The sequence below is a fragment of the Ictalurus furcatus genome, chromosome 6, assembly GCF_023375685.1.
Source record: "Ictalurus furcatus strain D&B chromosome 6, Billie_1.0, whole genome shotgun sequence".
Taxonomy (NCBI): domain Eukaryota; kingdom Metazoa; phylum Chordata; class Actinopteri; order Siluriformes; family Ictaluridae; genus Ictalurus; species Ictalurus furcatus.
In genome coordinates this window covers 13,523,650-13,545,336 of record NC_071260.1, presented here as the reverse complement: position 1 = coordinate 13,545,336, position 21,687 = coordinate 13,523,650, and the positions used below count along the sequence as shown (strand labels likewise).

Here is a 21,687-nt window from a genome sequence, read left to right as displayed (position 1 = left end):
AAGCAGAAGTGACAGAGGCAAATTAAATGTCATTGATTTAGAGTAATCTAACCTGTGTGCTTGTAATTAGCACAAGCAGCTGAACTTAAATTTCCTTTGGAAACTTCTGCCATTATATATATATATATATATATATATATATACATATATATATACACACACACACATACACACACACACACACACACACACACACACGTACATATATATATATATATATATATATATATATATATATATATATATAAACAAACATTTTCCTTATTTCAGATATTGCTGCATCAGACCAAATAGCAGACATGTTGAGGAGGGCGGAGGAATTCTGGGTGCAGAGACAGAAGGATCCAACATTGCTTCTCCCTGATTCAGAAGAACAGTGTGAAGATCTCAACCAGGATGTCAGCATGCTGGTTAAAAAATTGTACGTGCTTCATAGAAGATTATGCAAATACAAAACCCTTATTCACCAAAGTTGTGTACAAACGTGTGCAGGATCAAGCACATGGAATGATATACAAACAAACCAAACTGAACCATGACTTGGGCACAACTGCTGAATCAGATTTAGCCTTCTGGAAACAAATGTCTGCCCACTAGTCCCTCGTTTGTAGGTCATACACATATGATACACCTCAATTTCCCCTCATGTACACATCTTTTTGCATGAGACATGTTGATCTGAGATTATCTAATAGCCTCAAAAACATACAGTGAGATCTCAACTTAACAGATGTGTGGTTTGCACGGCCAAGGCTCTACAGTACGTGCAAGTCAGGTGGTGGAGTAGCATATCCGAGACGCTGTTTTTTTTTTTTTTTAAATCCAGTATTATTCAGCACTGCATAGGTCAAGACCATTTTATAGTCTACCTCGCAAAGCCACCTGCCCTTATGCTGTGCTCGACAGCGCCTGTGTTGTATATATTCAGTTGAAGGACTATTAAGCTAATAAAAATCCACATCTGTACATTCTGATTCACATTTACAAAGTATTTTAACTACATTGTAGCACAAGGTTCTACTGTGTGCAATTAGGATTATCAGTCTCAAGCCTTACTGTTTTATAGTACTCTGCATACTATACTATACTATACTGTACTATTATGCTGCTTACTATATAATTGTTGATTTATTTTGATGATTTACGTGTAATTTAAGCATTTTTGAGCATTGATAGGGCCATTGTGTGTAGTAGATGAGTGAAAGTAGCGGATAGTGAGTTGATTATCGTTAATCCTGTACAGATGGTTAACTGAGTTCGGCATCTTGCCATATGTTCTTCTCTATTTGCTCCGCCAAGTGAAATGTAAAAAAGGTTTTGTGGTTTACACAGTTCCTCAGTTACTTTGTCTCTTGTCCAGTACTTTTCGCTTCTGCAGAGATACACAGAAACACATGAACTATTTCTGGATGTGAACGTACAGTATATTTTCTATAGAACGCCACTGACGCTGCCCATTTCAAAGAGGGACAGTCTGTTGGAGAAGGACACCATGTTTCGGGACTCAGGAGGAGCCCTGACTCGTCAGTCGTCCCAGGACAACGGGCCGGATGGAGCTTATCCCAGCACCACTAACAAACTGGAACAGGTAGACAACACTAGGTCCCAGCAATTCAACCATTAGCCACTGCTGTTCTGTTCAGCCTTCATTTGTCTTCTTGACAATGAGGGACCAAGAGAAATTTAATGTATGTAGTAGACTTGGACCCAGACACACTTGTCTGGAATTTAGATTAATGTAGTGAGCTAGTCTCGGTACACGAGTGGACTGCAAAGTGTGTGGTATGTGTTATAGTTTAGCTGTTAAGTCATGATCTAGTGAAATGTGTCCACACCATGGTGTCTGTCCTAACACTAAGGTTGACCTCTGACCTGTAGGGAATAGTGGAAATGATAAGAATCTCACAGTGCTCTCTGAAGAGGCTACATGCCATTGTAAATGTATTTGTGTTTCACTACAGGTCTTATCCTCTTATGTACCTTTAAATTTTCAAACCTTATGGTGGTGCAGTACTGTGTGAAACGTAATGTAACATGATTTAAGCAAATGTCATGCTATAAGAGTGAGGAGATGAGCTGTGGAACCACTCATGGTTATAGTTTAAGAGATTAAAGCTACACTGATGTTGTTTTCCTTCAGGTGAAGTTAATGCCTCCAGCACCAAATGATGACCTGGCCTCTCTGAGTGAGCTGACGGACAGCAGCCTTCTATACGAGATGCAGAAACGCTTCGGCAACAACCAGATCTATGTAATTTCACACAGACACACACTCTGTAGCTAGCAGGGGTAGTCTGAAGCTGCGTCTTCTGTACTCAGTATATGATATTGATTTCTCGATCTCTCTGAAGCTCTGCAGTGAAAATGAGCTGGCTTTTCTTAAGAAAGGCGCACCATCTGAGTCTAATCCCATGTGCAGGCCTGCACTTAGGGCAGGACTTTAGAAGAATTCCCCTCCCCCTTTCTCTTGAGATAGCTGGAAGAGAGGAAGGTCTGGATGATTGCCTTTACACACACATTTTGATCTCTGTCTGAGCCATTGGGCTCAGTATGCTTCACCTCATGGTTGTGGGCTTGCCAAGAGCTAGAACACGCTCACAGACACTCTCTCTCTGCTTTGAGATTTTGGGCTCAGCCGAGGCTTGACTGTAGCCTTGCCAGACCCTGGTGTGTGCCTCTATACACTGGCCAGACACTCTGGAGAGAAGCTAAGAGGCTCCTACAATTTTTTTTTTTTTTTTTTTGGGGGGGGGGGGGGAGGGGGGGCGTTTAGTTTGTTACAAATAGGCATACTACTGTCTACTTAAATGGAGTATAGATTATTATCCCTTGTTTGGCTGAAGTTAAAACGACTCACTATACATTGTTATTAAAGGCAGAATAATATTTAAAAAATAATTACAAAATGGAACTTCAAATGCTTGGCTTTAAATGTATTATTATTGTTGTTCTTGTTTTGTTTGCTTGGTTTGTTTGTTCCTTCGTTTGTGAATTTATTTGTTTGCTTATTTAAATCATCTCCTTTACAGTTTTAACTTTTAACTTTAAATACCCTTGTAAATTTAAAACATAAAGGTGATTTTTAATCTGTTGCGTTCCCTATAGACACATAGCGGTCTTCAGGAAGATCCCTAAACAAATGAGGCAGTTCTTATTTCAATAAATTGTACAGCCATCCTCACTCTCATACATGGGCACACACACACACACACACACACACACACACACACACAAAAGCCTATATGGTAATTCTTCACACATTTTCAAACAGTTTAGCCTGTGTGTGAGTCAGTGGAGTTTTGATTGATGGAAGAAATCAATGTCCCATGTACTTTTCCCTCTATCCATGGTTCAGATTGTTTGAGTAGCCCTGCTATCAGTGGCTCCGGGCAGGCGGTAATGCCTGGCCACTAGCTCACTCTCAGTGGGAGTCTGAAGACTGTGCTGGCTGATGGCTGGAGCTGAATCAATACGTAATAGCTGCAACTATTTCCATGCTGTTGTATAGAGCTTAATGAAGCCTCTGCACTGGGTTTGGGTGCTTGGCAGGACTGCCCGAAATAAAGAGAGAGAGAGAGAGAGAGAGAGAGGAACAGATGAGGAGAGAGCAAGCGAGAAATGCAGGAAGAGCAATTTTTCCAGTGAGCAATGCAGCCTAATGATGGTCAGTCATTATTGCAGTAGAGGGAGTATAGAGAGAATATTGTTGACATGAAAGGGGATGTTACTAATGAACAAGAGGAACAGAGGAGACTGTTGATATTTACATTATAAATGTAACTTCAAGGTAAAGTGAGGAGTCCATGTGTCAGTGTGCAAGTGTTCTCTTATGTCCTCATCTGATTGGTGCTTGTTTGTATATGTGTACTTAGGCTTAATATTCTAGTGCATGTGTATGTAAAGGATTTAGTTTTTTTAAAATGGATGCTGGTTATGTTCGCACTTTCATATTTGTATACATTACGTGTATACGTAATGACCTGCGACCTGTACTTTAAATGCACCAACGAGTTAATATATTAAACTATATAGAATACCATGATACAGTAAAAAAAAATTGTCTCCAGAGTGTGCAGTTAAACATTAGTATTTGATTTGTTCACTGGCCTCTTTTATCTGAGTACAGGTTGGTCTGCTTACAACCTCTACTATGCTACTAATATCATGCAAGCAAAAATAATGGATTTGAGAATTGTAGTTGAGTCACTTACATTCAAGTCCAAGTCATGTTTAATGTCAGCAAGTCTCAATTTCAAGGCAGGTCCAAAATCCAACCCAAGCTCTGAATGCAGTACCTGGGATATTGCCCGTCTGATGATATATTTCATCTATTATAATGGGACTTTACCTTAATGAATTGCAGTATGTTGTAGTAGTGTAGTTATGTATTATAGTAACATTATTTAATTAAGCAATATCGCACGGGCGTTGCCATGCTGATATTCAGTACGACAGCATGATTGCGAGTATGATATTGCTGTCATGCAACACTTCTATAAGGAAATAAACATTGAGTAGCTGACATTTCAGACACAATATGGCAGAAAGTGTGGTTTATTTTTGCTCTGACAACAAAAATTCCCAAAGAAGCCAACACTGCATGGCATTTCAATGTAACAAACTATTTCTAGATGGATATAAGCCGTGAAATGCACCAGTGGTGTTATACTTGTACCAATACTGCTTGTGCAATCTAATTAGTAGACTGGAACTAATTTGTATAATGGTAAATAAACATCATTTAAAATATCTGGTCTATGTACACAGAACATTCAGTAAAACATCGAGTCTCAAGTCATAGATAAGTGAGTCTAAGCCAACTTGCAAGTCATTTGAACTATGACAATCAAACCAGTACATAAGTTCAAGTCCAGTGTACAAGTACTACATCACTAGGTTGAGCTCAATGTGCAACTGACGACTCAGAATTCAATTTCTGATATAACTGTACTCAGTGTATGTAACTTTTCTCTTTTATTTGGCATGGAAGATGTCCCATGAACTGCATTCTTCTTTCCGTTTTCCAGACTTACATCGGTCACATTCTCCTTCTCATAAATCCCAACAAAGACCTGCCCATCTACTCTAATCTCGTAAGTACTTTCTGTCATTGCTTGCACATTGTTTATGTTCTGAACAGTCTTGTAAATGATGTTAAGTGTGTGCACCCTATCAAAAGCGCTGTGCATGTAGAAGGAAGAGGCCTTGATCTCATAATTAATAATTCATACTTTTCCTGTCAGTTGTACTCAACATGCTGCACTGCCCTCCTGTTCACCAGGCCCCAACAGTCAATCTCACATTCTTTTTTTTTTTTTAAATATCTTTCAGTCCCTCTTCTTCCTGTTTCATTACTTACTTTTTACCCTTCATCCCATGGTCCTGTCTGTGGATGCAGCTGTCACTCTATAGACAGACAGTGTGCGCTTATCAGGCCCTGCTCAGTGAGCAGAGAAATGCAAGATGACAGCATGGCCATCTGTTTGCTTGAACACTTTAATGATGTACTTTAATTGAAGAGGTTCAGAATGGGGCCTGGTCACAGACATTCACAAGCATACGTAAAGGTCCAGCTTGGTCTACGGGTGGGGAGTCTGCCCTCAGTGGCCCTGTGTGTCACATTCATTTCAGGCATGGCTTCTCCTGAGTGCCTCCTTCTGAGCTTCTGGAGCACAGTGATGCACACAGAGGCAGAAATACAGTATGTCTCATTATCTGTGATCACATCAGATCTCATTCTCTTATTCAGTACAGAGTAATGCTACATCATCCAACCTCTTTTCCTTACCCTACACGTGTTTCTGTCTGGGAGCCTTTTAGTTAACCCCAAACACCTCTGGTCTACACTAGTGTTACAGTCTGTATTGCTTTTCTTTTAGCTGCTGTAATAAATAGCTCTGGTCTCAAAGGTCATGTACATTGCATTTACCACTCTCATATCTTTGTGAGCAGACATGTGTTTGCTTATTCTGTTGGTTTTATCACACGTTCAGCATTTAATTGCTCTATTTAACCAATGATACTTCTATTTGTTTCTCTCTTGAACTAAACTGTACTTGCACTTTCATTCCCTCTCTCTCTCTCTCTCTCTCTCTCTCTCCCTTTTTTACATTATGTGTCCTTCTGGTGTCCTCAGTGTGTGCATGCGTGCTGAGTCTCCATGAAAGCAAGTAATGAGATCTCAGCTTCCTCAATGGGGTGAATGGGGATAAAATTCACTCTTGTGTATACTCATGCATGCACACACACACATTCGTCAAACATGGCAACTGGTCAAAATAACAAAAAAGATGCAGTGTTGTCGACCTTGAATAATACAAAGTAAATGAGTTCATATTCATTTGTAAACACAATACTAATGTTTTAACTTAGGAAGTGTTCGGAAATCCACATTTTTGGGGAATAACCCTGATTTTCAAACACAGCTTTCATGCATCTTGGCATGATCTCCACCAGTCTTTCACATTGATGTTGGGTGACTTTATGCCTCTCCTGGTGCAAAAATTCAAGCAGCTCAGCTTTGTTTGATGGCTTGTGACTGTCCATCTTCCTCTTGATCACATTCCAGAGGTTTTCAATGGGGTTCAGGTCTGGAGATTGGGCTGGCCATGATCGGGTCTTGATCTGGTGGTCCTCCATCCACACCTTGATTGACCTGGCTGTGTGGCATGGAGCATTGTCCTGCTGGAAACAGCAATCCTCAGAGTTGGGAAACATTGTCAGAGCAGAAGGAAGCAAGTTTTCTTCTAGGATAACCTTTACTGGGCTTGATTCATGTGTCCTTCACAAAGACAAATCTGCCTTGCTGAAGCACCCCCAGATCATCACCAGTCCTCCACCAAATGTCACAGTTTGGTGTCTTGAAGGCCTCTCCAGGTCTCCGTCTAACCATTAGACGACCAGGTGTTGGGCAAAGCTGAAAATTGGACTCATCAGAAAAGATAAACTTACTCCAGTCCTCTACGGTCCAATCTTTATGGTCTTTTGCAAAACTCAGCCTGGCCCTCCTGTGCTTCTCACTGATAAAGGGCTTTTTTCTATCTTTGCATGACTTGCCCTGCCCCTAGGAGCCTGTTTAGAACCGTCCTCACCATGCACTTCACCCCAGCTGCCGTTTGCCATTCTTTTTGTAGGTCATTTGATGTCATCCTACAGTTGTTGAGTGACATTCAAACGAGTTGGCGGTCATCATGGTCAGTGGAGAGTCGTTTTCACCCTCTGCCGGTCTGTAGCTTTGTTGTCCCCAATGTCTGCTGCTGGACCTTGTTCTTATGAATCGCCGTCTTTGAAAATTTAAGGATGGAAGCAGCCTGACGCTCACTGTATCCATCTGCCAGTAAAGCCAGAATTGAACCCTTCTTTTCCTCACTCAAAACTGTCCTTTTCAACTCTTTTGGCATGGTCAATAGTTATTTTTTGATTCCAATTACTTTTGCGGTACTGCTAGCGCTGTCTTTGCCATCCAGCTGGTCCTACTGCAAGACGATAGTGATGACCAGAGCGTTTTTTTTTTTTATATACTTTTCCTTGTTAAATAAGATTTGGTTCAGGTGATCACCTAATCAATACCTCAACAGACATTGGAATGGAGTGGCTGCCATATATGTAGACATGCTGATTTAAGAAACATTTGCAGTGGTCTCTTAATTTGTTCCAGAGCTGTGTGTGTGCACATATGTATGTATGTGTATGTGTATATATATATATATATATATATACATATATATATATATATATATATATATATATACATATATATACATATACATATAGCCGTGACTGCTTTTGTGAGATGATTCCCACTATACGTGATAAATATCCTTTTGTCAAGAGAGAGAAACTACTTTGAGAGAGAGAAACTGTGACAGACTTTTTCCTCTCTTTGATCTTTTGGACATTTTGTTTTCTTTTTTAGGTTTTGTTGTTGTTGTTGTTGTTGTTGTTTGAAACCAATACTTGGTACCAAGTATAGATTAACACAGAAATACAAGTGTTGACTGATTCATTTCATTGAAGGCCAAGCAATAGCAAGGCCTTGCTATTTACGCTACTAGAAGAAATAGAATAGAACCAAAAGCTGGACAGGAAATTGAATCAGTTTTTAAGAATTACTGACTGCAATACTTTTTTTCAAAAATTGAATGGTGTTGTAATGATGGTCTGTGTTCTGTAATTAATGGTGAATTAGTTTTTATATGCGAGTTAGAGTAATTTATAAATATTCAACATGATGTATTTTTGTACCTGATATAAGTTTTATTAAAGGGTTTGTATAAGAAAAGAAAAAATTCTCTCACTCTCTCTCTCTCTCACTCTCAGGTCAGTCAGTTGTATCTGAGCTCCAGTGGTCGCCTCTGTTCCTCTCTCCCTCCTCACATCTTCTCCTCAGCCGAACGAGCGTTTCACATGATGCTGCAGGAGCGACGCCCCCAGTGTTTCATCATAAGGTACAGCTCAACCTCTGCACATGCGTGCACACGTTTCCATTCCTCCTCCAAACCTGATCACCTGATTGATGACGGTTTCACTTTTCACTGATTTTTAGTTTTTAGTTCTGGGTTTCGAGTGAAAGTTGTGGAATTATTTTGTGTCTGATCTTAAGAAAGGAATGAATAAATACACAGTGCAAATTGTGTAACATGTCTGAAACTTATGTTTAAATTGTCCTCTCAGACAATTAAGATAAGTTCCAATCATGCTGTTCATTCTGACACAAGAAAAATGTATTTTAAAAAAAAGTACAGAAATATGTAAATTTTGGACTGAGGGTCGTTGTTAGTTTTTGAAAAGTTGTCATATTGTATAATCTAGTTATTATGACTACTATAAACAAATATATACGTACGTGTCCCATAATTGTTTAGATTCCTATGACTAGGAGCTTCTGAATGCTGTGACAATGATGGTGTGTCATGTAGCCTTGCTGTTCTTGATGACTGATATGAAATTGGAAGTTCAAGTTCAAAATGTGAAAACACTTTATATTGTGTTTATATTGTATATGTAACTAGAATCCAAGTTACACAGTAGAGTTCATGCAGCTGAGCTCACTGCTTTCTGTAGGTACAGATTTTAGCAAAGTGCGTGCCGCATGGAACATCGCCATCTAATGGCACTCTGCTAAATCTGCTTTCCCTCCAAAATCCAAAGGTTTGAAATGAATGAGCATTTTAAGCATTTAAAACAGGATTAACTATTTGTTTGTGCACTGTTTTATTTTTAAAATATCTTTATAGTTTTACTTTAGTTTTCTAAAATGCTTAGTTTTATAGTAAAACTGTTCAAAACTGATGCGCATGCAGAACACATGCAGCAGTTACACTCACACACAATTTAGAGGTTTCGTTGTGAATGCAGGAGAACAATGGATCGGGCTCATGCAGCTCGATTATATACATACATATACATACATATACATACATATATATATATATATATATATATATATATATATATATATATATATATAATATTGTGCATTTTCTACACAGCCTGTTGGTCTCGTGGAAAATGTGCTAGATTTAGCTCAGCTAAATTTGTGCCAGGCTAGCATGTTGGGAATTATGATTAAAAATATTGATTGCAAAATACAAAATGATGAGGAAAGTAATAAGGAAATAGGAATTTCTTCACGTCTCTCATCCCACTGATCCGCTGATTTCTAATGCTTTGTATGTTTTAGCCTAATTGCCATTATTAACTCTCAAACTTACAATTTTACCCCTGGGAGCGACCTGAGAAGTATTCTCTTTATATTTTGCCTGCTCATGCAAAGGAGTAGTTGAGTGTGTGACTGAATCAGTGCCTTTTGATTAAATCCATTCTGAAGCGGACCGTATTAAACACACGCAGAGAGATTAATGATCTTGGGGACAGAGTGTAAATCCGGACCTGCTAAATGGTCCTGGAGAGATTAATAGGTGTGGGAGATTCAATATGGCTTCCCCTTTGTCTGCTACTGGGCCGAGGTCACTTCTGATTGCAATTAAATCCTTATTTGCAATTTAACTCTGCTCCGCTTCCATAGGCAGCACATTCTGCTGAGGTAGAACGGATCTGGGAACTGTCCTTACTGCATGGGTAATCCATCACACAGACATGTGCTCCCACGTACACTCCTGGCTCTTGGGTGAAAGGAGACCAGTGCTCCTAGCTACGCTGTTACACAGTTACAGTGTAGCTCCTAGCTACACAGAGATTGCAGGGCCAAAGAAGCAAAAATGGCCATGTGCACTTTAGAGACACACACACACACATACACATACAGGTTTGAGAAATGTATTGTGCCCTTGAGTTCAAATATAGCTTAGAATCATTTCACAAATGAAATAGGAGAAGGTGGAGAAATAACTGGGGCATCAACCTCCAGAAAATGAGCAGTAGAAGGCACTAATGAAAAAATCCATCTGTGAGGGCTGGGGCTCATTCTCCCCCTCCCTTTCTCCTTCTCTATCCCCCCACTCCCTCTTGCTTTCCATCTGTCTCTCAGTAGTTGAACCACAAGAGTATCGTATGAATCGTATGTATCTCTATGCATTGTTAACAAGTATATTTATTTATCTTTGGTGTCCACTTTATGCTGGTCAGGGTCATGGTGGATCCGGTGCTTATCACTGGAACACTGCGCACGGGGTGGAAATAGATCCTGGTGGGATGTCTGTACACGCTCACACACTTATTCACACCTAGGAGTAGCTGATTCACGTGCCAGAATGTTTTTGGACTCCACACAGACAATAACTCGAGCTCTGCACTTACATAGCGCTTTTATCCAAAGCGCTTTACACAGTTTCTCATTCACCAATATTAGCAGAGCTGCCATGCAAGGCGCTAACTTGCCATTGGGAGCAACTTGGGGTTCAGTGTCTTGCCCAAGGACACTTTGGTATGTGGAGTCATGTGTGAACCGCCAACCCTACGATTACTGAACAACCCGCTCTACCACCTGAGCCACAGCCGCCCCAGAGCTCAGGATCGAACCGGGGATCCAAGAGCTGTGAGGCAGCAATACAACCCTTCCTTTAACAAGTATACAGTTGAGGTCATAAGTTTACATATGTGAATCTACAGAATATACAGTGGTTTTTTTTTTTTTTTTTTTAAATAACAGGGATCATAAAAATGGCATTTTTTTTTAGAACTGCCCTGAATAAGCTATTTCACATAACAGATGTTTACATATAGTCCACAAGACACACTAATAACTGAATTTACACAGTTGAACCAGTTTACAAGTTTACATACGCTTGATTCTTAATACCGTGTGTTGTTACCTGGATGATCCACGACTGTGTTTGTTTTGTGATAGTTGTTCATGAGTCCGTTGTTTGTCCTGAGCAGTTAAACTGCCTACTGTTCTTCAGAAAAATCCTCCAGGTCCTGTACGTTCTTTGCTTTTCCGGCATCTTCTGCATATTTGACCCCTTTCCAACAGTGACTATATGAATTTGAGGTCCATCTTTAACACTTAGGACAATGGAGGGACTCCTACACAACTATTACAAAAGGTGCAAACATTCAATGATGCTCAAGAAAACAACACAACACATTAAGAGCCAGGGGGTTGTAAACTTTTCGAGGAAACATGTATATATCTTTTTTTTTTCTTTTTTCTTTTTTTTTAGGTTTTAATTTATTTATTAATTTTCATATGATTCATTTACATGTGATTCATTTTCATGTGATTCATATGAAACATGTATATATCTTATGTAGATTCTGAAAGGAAGTACTAAATAAATAAGTAAAAACTTTAAACAAACTGGACTATATATAAACATTGGTTATGTGAAATAGCTTATTCAGGACAGTAAATAAAATAAATAAATTTTAAAAAATGCAATTTTTATTATTCCTTCTTATTTTAAAAAATATATATATATTGCAGATTCTGCAAGGCGTATGTGAACTTATGGCCTCAACTGTATGTAAACTCATAATTGTAAATAGTTATTATTATATGGAATCCTGGACTAAATGAAGAAAAACAGTGTGTGTATGGGAAAAAGTCCCCATATTGACTTTAATATCAGTAGGATATATAAGGACATGTTGGTGAATGAGTGTGGCAGATCAGAAGAGAACGGAGTTCCTGAATGTTAAAAGCTCGAGGTTTAAAGTATAAGATCTGAGAGAAATGCTGTTCATCTATTCAGGTTGCTTTCAGTAGCCTAAGTTGCTCACTAGTGCCATCTACAGTAGCAACTACAGTAATACAGAGCTGAGTAGATTTTAAACAGTGAGGAGGTGTGAGGAATGAAAAATGATCAGACTGTAGTTCAGGAGGCAGGAATGTGGTACCACATCCCACTGTATCACTGTAATCCCTGTTAGTATGTAGAGTGAGCGCTGACATGAAAATCTCTCTTTAAGCAGAGGGAATCAGATGAGTGTCCACCTTCAGTACCAGTACTTCAGTACCAGCTACGCAGATATCATGTATCTCAGTCTCTCTTCTCTGTTTTCAGCGGCGAGAGTGGCTCTGGGAAATCCGAGGCATGCAAGCACATCCTGAAGCACCTCGCTACTCGTTCCTGTCCGAAAGGATTCGCTCTGGAACTACGCATGAAACATGTGAGTCCCCTCTTTCTTTTTTCTTTTTTTTTTTTTCCTGAATTTTCCTGAAGAGTTATATTTCGGATCTGGCCAGGTTAGTGGACGATGGAGGCTCAAGCTATTTGTATGATCTCTGCAGATATAGTAAAGCTATAAGCCATTAGCAGAGTATAAACTATTCATTGAGTGAAATCACAAGTTTAAGATCGACCCTGAAAGGTTGGGAGGGTTTTCAACTTAAGTGGCTTAACTTTCTGTCCCGTTGTGGTGAAAATATTTTAGTGTCCATCACCTTGTTTGTAAACCTGATCAGAATGGGAAATTTTTGTATGAATTTGTATGCACCATGAGGGCAGTTAAAGGCAAATTGTCATATCACAGCAAACCAGCGACTCCATTTCCCAGAATGCACCACCAGCTACAAACATGGCCGAAGAAGACTACACTTCCCACACACACACTCGCGCGCGCGCACACACACACACACACACACACACACACACACACACACACACACACACACGTACATTCACCTTCACCGGAGTTCTAATCAGAGACACCTGTTCCAATTTACACACAATCACACCACACATAAAAGAGACTGTTCAAACACTGAATCTTTGCGAAGTAAACGCTCAGTTGTCTTGTCTCTGTCGCTGACCAAGCCTCCTATCATGTCTGTTTACTCTGGCGTTTTGACCTTGCTTACGTTTATGACTTCGTCTCTTTGCCCTGCCCTGTGTGTGCTGTTTGCCTGATTTAGATACCTCTGCATGTTCATGATTATTGTCTTCTGCTTTATCCTTTGGACTTTTTCATTAAACTGCCATACCTGCCTTTGCTTCTGTCTGCGCCTCCAATACGTGACACAAATTTAATGGATGAAACGGTAAAGCAATGTCAGACAACTTGCATACTTTTTCATACCAATCAAATTTTCTGCATTTCAATCATGAGTTATGTAAGACCGTGTTGGTTTCCGAACGCGAGCTCTGAATTCTTAGGAGACTAAAATGTACATTCTGTTTTTTAAGTTTATTCGAAAGAACATCCTTGAAAAAATATTATTGGACTTACTTTGAAATAATAGTTTTTCAGTTTGAAATCAAGTCATAGATTTGTCTTAGTTTGCTATTTTTCTTTCAGGTGAACACTATCCTAGAAACTTTTGGCCACGCTAAGACACCTATGAACAGTAACTCAAGTCGCTTCATTAAGCTGCTGTCCCTGCAGTACAGTGAGAAAAGAAGGACTCTGCTCAGAGGTCTGTGTCTGGTACATTTTTACAAGAGATATCATCTGTTTTATCTTGTGCAGTAGTAGTAATTATATCTGGATGTGGAGAAACGCTCAGTTTGGGTGTTTTGAGTTGATTTACCTACAGAGGGCGCCACCAGTCCATTCACTGTCCAGCATGCCTGTTCATTTCACTACAGTTTTTTCCTCTTAGTAAAACTCATGCTACAAATTGCAATTCTTTCTTTCTTTCTTTTGGAGGGATTTATATTTCGTGTGTGTGTGTGTGTGTGTGTGTGTATGATCAGCACGTGTGTATACCTACATGCTGGAGAAGGCTCGGTTTGTCCACACACACCAGCAGCAGCAGAACTTCAACATATTCTATCTAATGGCTAAAGGGCTTTCAGCTGAAGAGAAGAGCAACCTGAACCTAGACAATATTATAGCCCACAGGTAAACACACACACACATATTAGTGGGTTATTTAAGTTGTTTAAATTGTGCTTTCTAGGCCACAAGCAATGAGCGAGCTGAAAGCAACAAGGATTAGGAAAAAAGTTAATGATAATAACGAACATGTCGGATATTGTCAGTGACCGCAAATATTAGAAGTAGCTCTACATTGTGTCCCTGTATCACAAAAGGAAAGAAATGTACAGAGATGTTGTATAATAAGTTTGTCACAAACTTTAATGTTCAGATTTGTTTGTATAAACTTGAGTTTATTTGTATTTACAGTAGCCATGAAATGTCCTGCAGGAAAGAGTCTAAGACTTGAGCGAGTGTGTAATTACGCCACTGTAAACACATAAGGTCTAGCCCTTAGATGTGTATGGACTCTCATGGCTTTCACAATGGACAAGAGTACAGTGTGTTTTATCACTGTATGTGTGTGTTTGAGTGTAGGTTCCTGAGCTCAGTGACTCCTGCTGAAGCAGTGACCATGGAGCAGAGCAGAGAGAAGCTGGAAGAGCTGAAACATGCTCTGCGTGCCCTTGGATTTAACAAATCGGTACAGTAGTCTCATGCACTGATCACTGATGCTTACATATATTTAGATGGTTTGTAGTACCGTGTGCATTTTCTTTCAACAATCAAGTGCTTTTAAATTCTATTGATGAAATTTCGCTACTCTATATTTTACCATCTACATTAGCGTTTATAATAATGGGTTCTGTATATTTATTTGAATTGGAACACCGTTGTATGAATTGCATATGTATTTAAACTGAGGATGCACCGATGTATCGACCGATATCGATTATATAAAGGCAATTTTTCACGCAATGGGCCATCGGCCGATAGTTTAAAAACATCCGATGATCAGGGCCGATTATATCCTGTCAATCAAAAGAGGGCGGTGATGTTTTGAATAACCTTGAACATTAATAAATTATTACAATTCTAGAAACGTCTCTCTCTGAAAAAAAAAAAAATCTGAAAGGAAGATTTAGATAAAGCTTAATTTCATTTAAATGCAGTCTGCAAACCATTTTGATAAACATATATTGACTACCCTAGGGGGCATGGTGGCTAAGCACGTTTCCTCACACCTCCCCCGGTCCAAAGATGTGCGCTGTAGGCTAATTGCCCTTTCCAGTTTGTCCGTAGTGTGTGAATGGGTGTATGAATGTGCGTGTGCGATTGTGCCCTGCAATAGGTTGGCACCCCATACAGGGTGTCTCCCGCCTTGTGCCCCGAGTTCCCTGGAATAGGCTCCCCGTGACCCTGTGTAGGATAAGTGGTATAGAAATGGATGGATGGATGGATATTGACTACCCCAATGACTCCCATTATAAAGAGGTTTTGCTTAAACATGTTTTCAGTTCTTTTCTCAGTATAAGCAAACATCAATAATTACACCCTAATTACCATAAGTACTTTACTATGTAGTACTTCAGCATATGATACAGTGTGTGTGTGTGGTCGATGAGGGATAATTTATGTTTGTGGGTAAAGTAGGAAAACGAAAATGATCAGGTTTTTCAGTAAAACATGACAGTAAAATAAATCCGAGAACGTTGACGACCAGCAATAAAACTTCACAAGACATTTTGTGATGTTAGTGCGATGATGATGAGAGAATTTTGGTTCCTCTAAAGTACAACAGTACAAGTAAGAGTGTGTGTTTATGTGCATGTGGCAGGGTGAGTAGCCTTGGGCGTTGGCAGCAGCTCTAGACATGGTCTTATGCTGTATTATAGGGGTTTAGAGGAACAGCACAGTAATGCTACTCTTTTCAGCTCATTCCTGTCCGTCTGCAGCCTGATGACTTACCTGCTAATAACACACAACCCACAGAGCACGTTTTACTGCGTAGCCACAACAACCTCAACCCGAGGTTACTCTGGGATGCCAGTTTATTAGGACGGATGTATGCATGTACAGGTATTTGTAGTTAAGAACTAATAAACTGGCATAATAAACGCTAATAACCTGGCATCTCGGTGTGAGGTCATGTTTGAAATAATTAATAAAAGGACTATAAGCATACAGTATGTTGGTTGGAGAAATAAACAGATGGTGCTGAGACAGAGTTATGGGAGACAGGGAGGTGTAACTGGTGTTTAGGAACATGTTATGAGGTAGAAAAAAAGTCACAGAGAGTTGAGTGGAATGTTAAGATTGTAACAGAGAACTCAGAACATAAGGTGCAATGTGTTCTGTTCCTCACTATCTAAGAAAGTGATTCTGTCTCGTTTCAAGAGTCTGTTTTATTGGCTTCTCATTAAGAGAGACCTTTAGATGGGGTCTTTCACAGCTCAGACATATAGACAGAGAGGAGAAATGCACACAGGAGCGGTGAGCTTTTAGGATAACAGCGCTTATGATATCAGAGGGCAGAGTGTTCTCACATCATGAGTTCAGATTAATGTCCTGGTTTACCCTCGTACAAACTCTCTGACTCTCTCTCTCTCTCTCTCGCTCAATCACTCACTCACTCACTCACACACACACACACACACACACACACACACACACACACACGCACACACCAGATCTCCAAACCGAAAGTGTGCTAATCCTATCAAGAACCCTTCTAAATCTCCTTCATTAAATAGGGATTGTTCCTTCATCTCATCACAGCAACAACACCCCCCCAACCCCCTCCACCACCACCATATACTGCCGTTCTCCCTTTCCCAGACACACTCGGACTATTATTCTTTCATTTGCCGTTCTCAGCTTTCGGTTTGTCCTCATTTCTTCATTTGAAAACAACAGCACATACTGTACCCACACCCTGGACGTTTCCATTTCATCTGCCAGAAATGGACGAATCACTGATGTCCTCACTGCTCATGACCTAACCCAAGAGAAGATTGAGTGTGATTACGTGCGAGTTTTTTTCCCCTCAAATACAGTCAAATACGATAGAACGATAAAACAGAATCACTCTTCTTGTAAGAGCCTCTTCATATCACTCTGTCTGTAATTTATGACAGCACGTTTATTACTCCAGTGTTACTCACTGTGACAAGTCACTGGATGCTGAAAAAAATCTATGTGTTTAAATTGTTTCATTTCCCTCATTAAATACATGAGTTTTGTAAATGGTGATTAAAACAGCAACAAGTAAATCTAAAATATTGTGAAGAGACTCTGAAGAGATCTTTTTGCCTATCGCCTGTTCTTAGTGTAACCCAGTCTTTAGCAAGTCAGTCATTCTCGCACAAGTACACATTGAACTGATATTCCATCTCTTAACCAACGTTTCAATCAATACCACTCACATGCTTAAAAAAAACATCCACCTTACTATCTTTTTTTTTCCTTTTTCCCCCACACACAATATGTGTCAAGTTGCAGATTTGTCGTGGAGAATTTTGCTGGATTCACGTGGCGCTTCACAAACGATGAGACTTTTAAATCCATTCAAATCACACCGTTTTATGTTTTATACAGCATGACCCATGTTAAAAATCATAATCTGTGTTCTGCATGTTAGGATTGTGTAGCCTGGAGCTGCAGAGCATAATGTTTGTAGGACGCTGATACTCGTTACACTAATATGGCGAATATGGAGAATGAACTCAAGTATCTTGTTTGTTAGTGTGCCACTGTTGCTTGTCGAGTTGTAATTACAGCTGACCCAGATTCAACTGGCTCCACCCCTTGTACATTTTGAACAAGACAGAAATGCGATTGTGCTGTTAAAAGTAATGTGAATTCTGTGCGACAAACATATACGATACCGACTGTTTGTTCTATGCGTGTGTCTCTCAGGAAGTGGCGAATCTGTTTGTCATCCTCTCTGCGCTGCTCCACCTGGGGGAGCTGTGTTTCACAGCGCTGTCGGACGGTGACACGGCTCTCGTGTCTGATCTGCAGCCGTTAGACCGAGGTGAGTGTGTTTTGTAGCCCTCAGGTGGAGCCACCTACACATGGAGGCCAGCAGAGGGCCAACAAACTCCTGCACATCCACTTCCACTGTCTACGGAGGGAGAACAGGAAGGCTCCACACTGAGAGCTGTGACACGCCCCCCACCATCCGACTTGTTTACATCAGTACTGCTGAGGCTTAATGAGAGACCACTCAGTATGCAACGGAAAACTCTCACTCTCTCACACTTGCGTGCTCACACACACACACACACACAGCCACTCTTGCACACGATTGCATCGCTGTGTCAATTGCTCTTACCTGCCCCAAACTCTTTTTCCCTGCCTCACACACACACACACACACACGCGCACAAACACACACAGTGAGTGAGTCAGCTGTTTTTCTGAGTCCTGACAAGTGACGAAGCAGAACAGCTTGGCTACTCTTTGCCCTCTTCCTTGCATAACATGACACGTACTACAGTGTGCCATAGTAAACAAGTAACATCAGCGTGCTCTCACTCTCTCTCTGTCTCACACACACACACACACACACACACACACACAAAATGTGGCCACTATTAACAATACATGAGTTCACTGGCTCCCATATGTACAAAGAGCGTAAGCATAAATGAACACACTCAAACACACACACACATTCAGGCTGAGTCAGCAGGAGCAGTCCCTAGGGTGAAAGTAACACTAAGAAAGAGTAGATGCTATGTACTGTTCTGTGGCTGGAAACACAGCGGGTCATATGGGACTCTCTAGTCTTAACACAGGGACGCAGTGTTTGGCTTTACCCACTTCTGACTGTTGCAAACACACACACACACACACACACACACACACACACACACATAAAGAAACATGTTTTTCATTTCCACTTGTTTACAGCTTGTGCAAGTCTCTGTGGATAAGGAAGTGTATCTCTGTGTGTTTGCAGTGGCAGGGATGCTGCAGGTGAGCCCGGAGGATCTGGGTGCTGCTCTCACCTCTGATGTTCAATATTTCAAAGGTGTGGACTGCAATTCAGCATCAAACAAGTCCAAACATATCGAGGCGCTTTGACGCAAGGCAACTATTTACCATCTGTGTCATCTGTTTTATATTATACGAATCGCAGATATTCAATATTGGACGATATTGATATTACACGGTAGAAATGCAGTCATTGCTCCCTGAAGTGTTTGCGGTGATTCTGCAATGCTCAGTTTGGGGCCTTATATAAACTTTCTACATGGTGAGTTTCACCAGGTAAAAATGCTCCTGTACATCAAGCGGTCATCTGGTACAAGGATGTAATAACATATAGAATAGAGCAAGCGGTCGTCTTGCATTTTCATGACCATACTCTATTCCTTCTCCTTATGGTAAGTTGGAATGTAGGATAATTGTAATCGTATTGGTGTCGGATCATTGTTTTGAGAAAAATAAACATTACCAATAAGTGCTAGTTAAATCGAGGGAGTATTAGCACTTAAGACTATGCCCATATTTTTAGGCGGGGTTACATCATTTTCTCCCAATTTGGTCATTTTACCAATTCCTTGGAGACACTGAAGCCAGTAAAGGCATCTTATGGAAGTGCCTCTCATTATGCGTTACGAAGCAGCTGAGCATGCTCAGAGGAAACCACATACATGAGCTTACAGATACACACAATTGGCTAGTGATTAACAGGGCAAAGAATAATGTCATTCCTCCCACTTACAGAGCTCATTTTGCTCTCTTTAGACTCCTGGTCACAGATACCAGTAGCATCATCAGGATTGAAACTCGCTGTCTCCCGAATGGGGCAAATGTTTTTCTTTTACATCACTCTGACGCCAACAGACATGTTTAATTTCATTTTTTTTACATTTTGTAAATGTCCGTATGTTTGCATTAACATCATTAGATATGTAGAGTACATGACAAATAATTGATATCTGCATCAGTCCAGGATTTGGTGCATCCCTAATATAAGGCTCCATTTGGTAACATTTCAAATAAGTGAGTTCTTATTGGGCAATATTTAGTTACCATTCAAACACATTTAATACAGGAGTTCATTTCTATATCCTTCCTTATGGAATATTGCTGAATTTTACAGTTTGTTAATGATAACTAACAACTTAAACAATGTTATTTAAAGGAACCGTAATGTAAATTACTAGCCTCTGCTTTTCATTAATGTACACACTCAGTGTTTTTCTATCAATGCGATGCTTGTTGTGAATGGAATCTCAAGCCTGCACCACCCAGCAAGTCATTCATTGAGAAACCGCAGCAACACTGGCTAGAGCCCAGTCAGAAAGTTATCAATGGAGTATGCCTGAGGCATGCTCCCAAATAGACTACACTAATGACTAGTGGACTTCAGTTTGGCACAGTCAGCTAGGCTGGACAAATGCCCTCTCGTATCACAGACATTGCAGACTAAAGCACCCACTCACCATGTTGATGAATATTACTGCTAAAGTAGCCTATAAGACGCACATGACTGTCTGGCTTTTAACCCAATTCAGCTGACACATTTCTGTCTAAAAGCCTCCACTTCAGTTCTTGTTTGTGTCGAGATTACTGTGTTCCTATTGTCTCCTGCTAACAAACACACAAAGTCAGGAGATGATTAGCATGCTAGTAGATTACTATTGTCTACTAGCATGTACACTAAGTGCCAATTTATGATTTACCAAAAGGATTTGCGTATTAAAACAGGGGTTTTAATAGCTGGTAGATCGCAGTCTGGACCCAAATATAGCAAAGTATTTTACTGAACCAATGATATTTCAATTGATCCAAGCAGTGGAAAAATACTGTAGCAGAACTGATCAATGTAAGATACTCTTTTTATACCCAATCATGTTACTGACCTGTTGCCAATTAACCTCCAGCTGTTTCTTTGTAGTAACACTTATTTTTCCAGCCTTTTGTTGCCCCCGTCCCAACTTTTTTGAGACGTGTTGCGGCCATCAAATTCAAAATTACTTTATTGTTTTCTTAAAATGGTACATTTACTCAGTTTAAACATTTGATATGCTTTCTATGTCCTATTGTGAATAATATATGGGTTTATGAGATTTGTAAATCATTGCATTCTGCTTTTATTTACATTTTACACAGCGTCCCAAGTTTTTTTGGAATTGGGGTTGTATGAAAAAACTTCTCATAGTTCAGAAAGTTTCATTTAAAAAAAAAAAAAAAAAAAAATGAACCACCTTGGTTTCTGTACCAGATCCTTTGTTGTGGCCAATCACATGTATTTATGTAAGTGTCTTCGAGAAAGGGAAGAGTTTCAGACGCAGATTAAAAAAGCATAATGTTTAAAGGCGATTGTACCAAAAAGTATGTTTATTCTCCACTTCAATTTAAAAATCAATATCTCATCTGGTCAGAGTGTGTGGCACCAGTCGTAAGTGGTAACCTGAAGTGCCAAAGCAAAAAAAAAAAAAAGTAAATAAAAATTATGTCCACTTCAATTTAATGTCTTACTTACAACCATGTGCTTATCACAAATGGTAAAACATTAACATTACAATACCACATAATATTACATTTCAAAGTGCTGAGACAATAAAA

General features: G+C 39.8%; 1 protein-coding gene across 5 annotated transcripts in view; it reads left to right on the top strand.

Moving 5' to 3' along the window:
- Positions 1–21,687, top strand: part of myo16 (myosin XVI) — a 153,783-nt gene that overhangs the window by 86,500 nt on the left and 45,596 nt on the right. For all 5 annotated transcript variants that reach the window (XM_053626590.1, XM_053626589.1, XM_053626588.1 and 2 more), the window contains exons 9-19: positions 271–421; positions 1,438–1,588; positions 2,141–2,251; positions 5,028–5,093; positions 8,320–8,447; positions 12,468–12,573; positions 13,702–13,819; positions 14,100–14,247; positions 14,701–14,806; positions 18,022–18,139; positions 19,070–19,141. In XM_053626590.1, the coding sequence (XP_053482565.1) occupies positions 271–421; positions 1,438–1,588; positions 2,141–2,251; positions 5,028–5,093; positions 8,320–8,447; positions 12,468–12,573; positions 13,702–13,819; positions 14,100–14,247; positions 14,701–14,806; positions 18,022–18,139; positions 19,070–19,141 (1,275 nt within the window). The remainder of the gene's footprint in view (positions 1–270; positions 422–1,437; positions 1,589–2,140; positions 2,252–5,027; positions 5,094–8,319; positions 8,448–12,467; positions 12,574–13,701; positions 13,820–14,099; positions 14,248–14,700; positions 14,807–18,021; positions 18,140–19,069; positions 19,142–21,687) is intronic.